Source organism: Gopherus evgoodei, chromosome 21 (assembly GCF_007399415.2).
Source record: "Gopherus evgoodei ecotype Sinaloan lineage chromosome 21, rGopEvg1_v1.p, whole genome shotgun sequence".
Taxonomy (NCBI): domain Eukaryota; kingdom Metazoa; phylum Chordata; order Testudines; family Testudinidae; genus Gopherus; species Gopherus evgoodei.
In genome coordinates, this window is record NC_044342.1 from 2271944 (window position 1) to 2280900 (window position 8957).

The window sequence follows — 8957 nt, forward strand, 5'->3', positions numbered from 1 at the left end:
TCCCTAGCCTCTGTTGTCAGAGAGTGGAGATGGATGGCAGGAGAGAGATCACTTGATCATTACCTGTTAGCTTCACTCCCTCTGGGACACTTGGCATTGGCCATTGTGAGTAGACAGGATATTGGGCTGGATGGCCTTGGTTTGACCCAGTATTGCTGTTCTTATGTTCTAACCTAAATGAACACAAAGTTATGGAGACAGATATGAGTCAAGGAAGCCAGCAGAGTATCAGAAACCTGGAAAAAATCTCTGCCTGGATGGGCTCAGGCATTTGATTACAAGCTGAGGTGGCTCAAAAGTTTTGGAATTTTTTTAAGCAGAATTTTTTTTATTGTTTCTTTAAATGATCAAACACAGCAAGCAGCAAATATTTGACCATACACTTCTGAAACCTCAAACCATATTCATGGTTTGGCAGACTAATAGCAGCTTTTCAATTAAAAAAAACACAACAAATTTTGAAGGAAAGCAGACATTGTCGGTGATTTTTTTTCTGCTTTTTAAAAACTCCTAGTTTTCTATCCAGAAAAAGTTTTGATGGAAAATATTTGTCCAGTCCTTTTAATGATCTTTAGTGCCTTTTAGCACTAGCTGATGCTGAGAACCAGTGATACCTGTAAAGAAGTTCTCTCAAAACTGGTATTGTGCTGAGATGCAGAAGGTTTATTTTCCCCAGGGATGCCCATGGAGGGGAGCAAGTAGGGCAATTTCCCTTGGGCCCCGCAGAGGCCCCCCATGAGAATATAGTATTGCAGTTTTTTTTTTATGGAAGGAGCTCCCAAAATTTCTTTGCCTCAGGTCCCCTGAATCCTCTGGGCGGCCTGTGGCACACAGGGGAACTCCTCGCCCCAGCTCACCCCTGCCTCGCCTCCTCCCTGATCTAGCCGAGGCTGGTTCACTTTTCCCACCTCCCAGCTTAGGCGCCGCAAGCCTGGGAGGCAGGAGAAGTGAAGTAGCGATGACATGCTTGGAGTGGAGGCGAAACAGGGGTGAGTTGGGGCGTGGGGGCATCTCAGGCCAGGGGCTTGGGGATGTGGGAGGGTGCCAGGTCTAAGTTTACAGGCGAGCTGTCATACACAATGCCAAGTCTATCTCATATTTCCACGAAAAGAGGATATCAGGCAGTGTTGCTCAAGTCCAGAGCCTGCTGTTTGTAGCAAGAGGGGATCCATCTTGGCTAGAATTGTTCAATTGAGATTGTACTTTGCTCCATCCTTCACACAACATTTTGTTAAGCAACATTGTGAGCTAGATCTTCAGATGATGCAAACCAATGAAGCTCCATTGACTTTAAGGGTGATGCGGCAATTTACATTCATGTGATAACTCACCGCTATTAGTTAATAGCAGTAAAGAGAGCTGTGCATTGTTGGCACTCACATCATATTGTTGCAGGAAATCAGGGCCACTCCCTCTGTCACTGGAATTCCCCCACTCTCTTTGCCCTTCCCTCCACAGCTGTCACACAATGAACTGAGAGAGAAAATGTCCAACCAAACCACCCTGACCGAGTTCCTTCTCCTGGGATTCTCTGACGTTCGGGAGCTGCAGATTTTGCACTTTGTGGTGTTCCTGGTGATTTACCTGGCAGCCCTGATGGGGAATCTTCTCATCATCAGAGCCATAGCCCTCAACCGCCATCTTCAAACTCCCATGTATTTCTTCCTGATGAATCTCTCCATCTTAGACCTAGGCTCCATCTCCATCACCATCCCCAAATCCATGGCCAATTCTCTCATGAACACCAGGGTGATTTCTTATATTGGATGTGTCACCCAAGTCTTTCTCTTTCTCCTCTTCACTGCAACTGATCTTGCCCTACTCACCATCATGGCATATGACCGATATGTCGCCATCTGCCAACCACTGCACTATGAGAGAGTGATGAACAGGAGAGCTTGTGTCCAAATGGCAGCCAGTGCCTGGATCAGTGGTATTCTTTACTCTGCTCTGCACACTGGAAACACATTCAGGTTACCCTTCTGCCAGTTCGATGTGATTAACCAGTTCTTCTGTGAAATCCCCCAACTACTCAAGATCACCTGCTCTGATTCGTACCTCAGTGAAGTTGGGGGTATTGCCTTAGGTGTGTTTTTAGCATCAAACTGCTTTGTTTTTATAATTGTGTCTTATGTTCAGATCTTCAGAACTGTGCTGAAAATCCCATCTGAGCAGGGCCGGCATAAAGCCTTCTCCACTTGCCTTCCTCACATCACTGTGGTCGCTTTGTTGCTTTTCACTGGCATCTTTGCTTACTTTAAACCCACCTCCAGCTCAGCATCAGGTTTGGACCTTGTGGTGGGTGTTCTCTATTCCCTGGTGCCTCCAGTGATGAATCCGATCATCTACAGCATGAGGAACAAGGAGATCAAAGCTGCATTGAAGAAATTGATTGTGTGGAGGTTATTCACCAAGAGTTAAAATGTCCATCACTGCAACTTGACTGTGATTTCATTCTGAGTTTCTTTATAAATATAATCAACTGATGCCAAAATTGTCTCTTTCAGAGCACAGGGTGCAATCTGTTGATGAAATCGTGAAATCTGGACTAGCTTCACTGATGTCAAATATAAGATTACACCAGTGTATGTAAGATTACACCAGTGTACATAAGATCAGTATCTATCTACGTATGCATCTATCTATCTGTCATAGGGATTTATAGGGCTACTGTCACCTATAGGATGGGGTATGAGAGGTTTGGCTTGTGTGTTTCCTTGTTTCTTTTTCATTTTGTTTGATTTTGTAGCCATTTTTTTTTTAATTTACAAAGACAATTTTTACTGTTTTTTCTTTCTTTAATTAAAAGCTTTTCTTGTTTAAGAACCTAATTGTTTTTTTATTCTGGTGAGTCCTCAGGGGACTGGGTCTGGATTCACCAGGGAATTGGTGAGGAGAAAGGAGGGAAGGGGGAGAGAGAGGCTGATTTCTCTCTGTGCCAGGATTGCTTTCTCTCAGGAAGAGTCTGGGAGGGGGAAAGAGAAGGAGGGAGGAGGGTGAATTTTCCTCTCTGTTTTGTGATTCAAGGAGTTTGAATCACACAGTGATCTTCCAGGGTAACACAGGGTGGGGAAGCCTAGGAGAGACAACGGTGAGGGAAAGGGTTTACTTTCCTTGTGTTAAGATCCAGAGGGTCTGGGTCTTGGGGGTCCCCGGGCAAGGTTTTGTGGGGACCAGAGTGTACCAGGCACTGGAATTCCTGGTTGGTGGCAGCGCTACAGGTTCTAAGCTGGTAATTGAGCTTAGAGGAATTCATGCTGGTAACCCATCCTTTGGATGCTAAGGTTCAGAGTGGGGAATTATACCATGACAAGGTGTCTGTTCAAGTGATGATTTTAATGCTGATGGGATTTTATTGTCTTATGTATGATGTGTTAGGGCACCTAGAGCCTTGTATAACTGTATGTATTATTGCTATTTATTTAAATTTATTAAAATAAATAAATACTGTATTGTTCTTCCTATGGTAGAAAGATATTTGGAAGAAAAAGGTATTAAAATGTTTCCTAAACTAAATCTGAGTAGTAAGGCCAAATTTTGATTCCACCAAACTACTGCAATGCTCCATCTGGAAGTTCAATATTTTCTGTTACGTTATGCTTTGTTCCTATTGTGATAAATAAACTACACTTTGCATGATGAGGACGTCTAGTCACTCAACTTGCTACTAGTCACAGCTCCTGTGGGAAGAACTGCAGGTACCAAACACAGTTGGAGAAATCACAGTTGGGACCCAGTTTGAGAGATGGAGAATCACATGATTCCACCCTAAGACAGGGATAGGCACAAAGCTTAGACCAGAGGGTTTGAAGTAAGAGACCAGCACGGGGAGAAGAGGTTGAGCTAACCTTTTAATCATAACAATTGGGATATAGCCATTCACTTCAACTTGTAGCTTTGTATGTAGCCATTCGTCTCTTGTCCACACAAGTATCCGAATGTGTCTAGATCTGCAAAGCTGGTTGCTGTTATTATTATTAATTAATATTTATTAAACCATGGTTGTGTGTACTACATATGCAATAGATAAAATAAGATCATGTAGATAGATAGATAGATAGATAATTGATAGATCGTGAAAAATCTATTCCAGTTCATCATGCCTCTTTTTATGTCTGTGACTGTTGATGTCCAACTCAAGATTTTCCTGTGACTAGTTATTATTTGTTGTTATTCCTCTGAATGTTTCTTACTCCATTACTCTTTTACAAGAACTGCATTACATGCATTACCTGTGAGCTTTGAGCCTTTTTAAATGAATACATTTTAACATGCTCTGTTTCTTTGTTTTATTGGATAAAATGAGTTTTCTTAAAAACAAAGTTACTCAGTTGGTGTAAGCCATAGTTGTGATGGGTTGGATCACAGAAACCCCCTTAGGAGATGCCACCTGATGTGCCAAGACTACTTCTACCCCTGCCTTCCTTGTCAGCTCGGGGCCCCAGACACTCCCGTCTGCTCCGACAAAGACCCAGGGTCTGAATTACTTGCCCCAAAGCTGCAGGATTACCTGAAAGCAGCTAACAGAAGTGTTCCTGTCTTTAACACTAAGACGCCCAACTCCCAATGAGTTCTAAACCCACATAAATCCATTATACTCTATATAAAGCTTATACAGGGTAAACTCATTATTGTTCGCCCTCTATAACCATGGTAGAGAGATATGCACAGTTGTTTGCTCCCCCAGATATTAATACAAATTCTGAATTTATTAAATACAGAAAGTAGGATTTAAGTGGTTCCAAGTAGTAACAGACAGAACAAAGTCATCAAGCAAAATAAAATAAAATGTACAAATCTATGTCTAATCAAACTGAATACAGAAAAGATTCTCACCAGTTCCAGATTGCTCCATTTTACAGACTAATATTTTAGGCTTGGTCCAGCAATCACTTACACCTCTTGCAGTCACGGCCTTTTGTTCCAGTTTCTTCCAAGTATCCTTGGGTGGGGGAGTCTATGGGGGAGGTTCTCTCCTAAGCCAGCTGAAGACAATATGGAGGGAGTCTCCCAGGGGTTTAAATAGACTTTATCTTTTAGGTGGAGACCCCCTCCTCACCCCTATGCAAAGTCCAGCTGCAAGATGGAGTTTAGGAGTCACCTGGGCAAGTCACATGTCCACGCATGACTCACAGTTTTTACAAGTAGCATCCATTGTTTACATGCTACCTTGAAGGTCCTCAAGTCAACTTCTTATGTGGATTGGAGCATTCCAAGATCCATTGTCCTTTAAGTGATTCTCTATCAGGTACTTAATTTCAACATTCCTTTCTCCAGGAACTGACCAAATGCTCTACTAAGGTTATTTAGAAATCAAGCCAGTACATAGCCAACACTCATAACATTCATAACTGGAATACAAAAATGATACATGCATACTAATAGGATTAATACAGTCAGTAGATGATAACCTTTGAGATATGTTACATGGCATATGTAGCATAAAACACATTCTAAGCATATTTCCATAAAGCGTTATGGGAAGTACCATCACAATAGTAGCTTCTTGTCCAAACACAGAATAATTATGAATTTAAAACTCAAATTCCTTTGAAGTTTCCTTTGGTGCAATGCTGTGCTATATATTTCAGCAGTGATGCTCATTGAACAACAGGTCATTATTATTTGCTGAGACACTTGCGAAAATAGGTGGTGGTTCATTGACACTGGAGTTGCCTTCTCATGCTACAGCCCAAATCTCTTGACCTTCAGGACGTGCACTGAAGCTTACTCATTCTTGCAAATTTTCCTTGAAGTGGTGGATTGAAGAGATAGCATGACTGGATTGATTAGTTGAGGTGAAAGAGTGTTATGGTGAATAAATGAGGAATAACTTTATTGGGGTGAGTGAAAAGTGTAGAAGTTGATTGCTGGATTAGGGACACAAATTGTATAGACTGTGAATGGATCAGGTGACTTCTAGTCTTCCCGTGATCCATTCAGTATTGGTTATTGCCCAAAGTCGCTACATATGCCAGTGGCAAATCAATGAGCCAAGGCTCATGGGAATTAGGTGCTAAAAACTTTTGAGGACCTGGGACTGAATTAAGTTCTTCTAGATTTCTTTCTAGTTTACTACCTTAGACTCCTTAGAAATTCCAGCCTAAATATGTCACTTGCATGTGCCAATATGGTGTAATTTGGAGGTGGAGATTAAAAGTAACATTTGCAAATGTGGCTCTAAATAATTATTTCAAATATTGTCTTAATAATAACAAAGACATCACATACAAACATTGATGGAGACCTAAAATGACTTGAAGTTGTCACACAACTCACTCTTTTATTGTATGCACCAACTTTGAACTCATCCCTACATAACACATCCCAATGTTTGGTTGGAAACAGTTGTCCATTTTGATGGCTATCACAATCTCCATGGAGAGAACATGAAGTGACTGGGATTGAGAAATTGAACTATCTCCTCCCACTTCTGAGATGTTCTCTTTGTCTCTTCTGAGGTTGCTCACAGAGGGTCAACTGGTCCCAGTTTGGATGGATGGGCTGTTGGTGGGTTCTATCATGATATGTCCAAGGAGATGAGACACAAATCTTCCTTTTTCATAGAGATCAGAAGAGGGAAGGACACAGAGCCACTACCTCTGGATTTCAACAGATGACTTGGAGATGAAAGTTGGGATTTCATCGCTTATCTCCTGAGCTATCCCATGCCCTAGTACTCTGCACAGTCTGTAGCATTCACATGGAAATGGGGTGTGAACTGAGATCTCATTTTCTTTCAAATGTCCAAGGAACCTTAGGCCAGGAATTGTCTTGTTCTCTAAAGATGCCTTAATAGGAAACAATCAAGTCCCTGGCCCTGCCACTGCATTTAGGTTCTGCCTGCTGTGCAAAGGGCAGAAAGCAGCCTAGGAGTTCAGGTATTGATAGCAACCAAAGCAGACAGACTATTGGACAAAGTGGGGAATCCACTATGAAATGCTGATGAGAGTCACAGAGATGTGATTATCTCCAGCAAGCACTATCAGGTGAATGAGTAGAGAACAGCTCAACAGAATTGGCCTAATGTATCCTGGGTACAAATTCACTGATTTCATGTAGAGTCACCAGGGATGGGCTTGGCACTGTGGAGAGACCTGTAACTGACTCTGCAGAATCCTGTGCAATTAGAGCAGAAACAAGTTGATGTGGGTGGTGCACAGTGTAGGGCAATACAATGGACTCTTGCTCCAGACTGTGAGCTGTGACAGGGATTTCTTTAATTTGCTGGCAAGAATACTGTGGGAGACCATATCAAAAGCTTTGCTAAATTCAAGAAATAACACATCCACTGCTTTTCACTCATCCACAGAGCCATTTATATCTTCATAGAAGGCAATTAGGTTAGTCAGGCATGACTTCCCCTTGGTGAATCCATGCTGACTGTTTCTGATCACTTTCCTCTCCTCTAAGTGCTTTATTCCTTGAGGACCTGCTCCATGATTTTTCCAGGGACTGAGATGAGGCTGACTGGCCTGTAGTTCCCTGGATCCTCTTCCTTCCCTTTTTTAAAGATGGGCACTACAGTAACCTTTTTCCAGTCATCCGGGACCTCCCACGATTGCCATGAGTGTTCAAAGATAATGACCAATGGCTTTATAATCACATCTCCCAAGTCCTTTAACACCCAGTGCATCTGGCCCCATAGACTTGTGCTTACCCAACTTTTCTAAATGATCCTGAATGTTTTCTTTCTCCACAGAGTGCTAGTCTCCTCCTCTCCATACTCTGCTGCCCAGTGGAGTAGTCTGGAAGCTGACCTTGTTCGTGAAGACAGAGGCAAAATAATCATTGAGTACATTAGCTTTTTCCACATCCTCTCTCATTAGGTTTCCTCACCTGTTCAGTAAAGGGCCCACACTTTCCCTGACTGTCTCCTTTTTGCTAACATACCTGAAGAAACCTTTCTTGTTACTCTTAACATCCCTTGCTAGCTGCAACTCCAATTGTGATGTGGCCTTCCTGATTTCACTCCTGTATGCTTGAACAATATTTTTATCTCCTCTCTGGTCATTTGGCCAAGCTTCTACTTCTTGTAAGCTTCTTTTTTTGTGTTTAAGTTCAGCAAGGATTTCATTGTTAAGCCAAGCTGGTTGCCTGCCATATTTACTATTCTTTCTACACATGGGTATGGTTTGTTCCTGAACCTCAGTAAGGAATCTTTACAATACAGCCAGCTCTCCTGGACTCCTTTCCCCTCATGTTATTCTCCCAGGGGATCCTGCCCATGAGTTCCCGGAGGGAGTCAAAGTCTGCTTCTCTGAAGTTCAGGGTCCATACCCTGCTGCTCTACTTTCTTCCTTGTGTCAAGATCCTGCACTTGACCATCTCATGGTAACTGCCTCTAAGGCTCCTATGCACTCTTGCTTCCCCTACAAATTTTTCCCTGTTTGTGAGGAGCATATAAAGAAAGGAAGGAGCCATTGGTAACACCCAGATGAAGTTTCCAAAGCCCTCAATGTTGAGAAACTTTTGGATCTCTCTCTAATTGTCCAAGCTTATATTTGCAAAGCCTCTTATGGGATTTCAGACACTCAGAGATAGATTCACAGAAGGACTTGGGTGCCGCATTTTCAAAGATTTTTAGATGCCAAAAAGGATTTTCAAAAGGACTGAGGTACCTAAAACTCATAGTTTTCATGGGTGTTGTTCACCTAGCAGCTTTTGAAAATTCCTCAAAGCACATAAATAAATTTAGAAAGTTGGCCATTTTGTGTTGCAACCCTGAACATCTCAGCACTTAACCTTTGGGCACCTAGAAAATCACTGGGATTTGCAAACCCTGAATTAGGTGCCCAAGCTCCCTGTACAATGAACAGGGAGAGACAGACATTGAAGAATGGGATCCAGCGAAGCCAGTATGCTTTGTAGGGAGGCATCTAATTTAACTATGGGAGATGCTGACCAGAAAGGTGTGTGCTTAGCCACACCCTCTAACTGGTACCTAAGTGCAAGTC

General features: G+C 42.4%; 1 protein-coding gene across 1 annotated transcript; it reads left to right on the plus strand.

Annotated features, from left to right (window-relative positions):
- The first annotated feature begins 1485 nt into the window (after nt 1-1485).
- Nucleotides 1486-2421, plus strand: LOC115638224 (olfactory receptor 14A16-like). Its single transcript, XM_030539803.1, has one exon. It carries the CDS (start codon nt 1486-1488, stop codon nt 2419-2421), a length of 936 nt encoding a protein of 311 aa, XP_030395663.1.
- Nucleotides 2422-8957: the final 6536 nt, after the last annotated feature.

Bases quoted from the DNA above. Each gene is read 5' to 3' on its own strand.
- LOC115638224 (XM_030539803.1), top strand. From the start codon at position 1,486: ATGTCCAACCAAACCACCCTGACCGAGTTCCTTCTCCTGGGATTCTCT.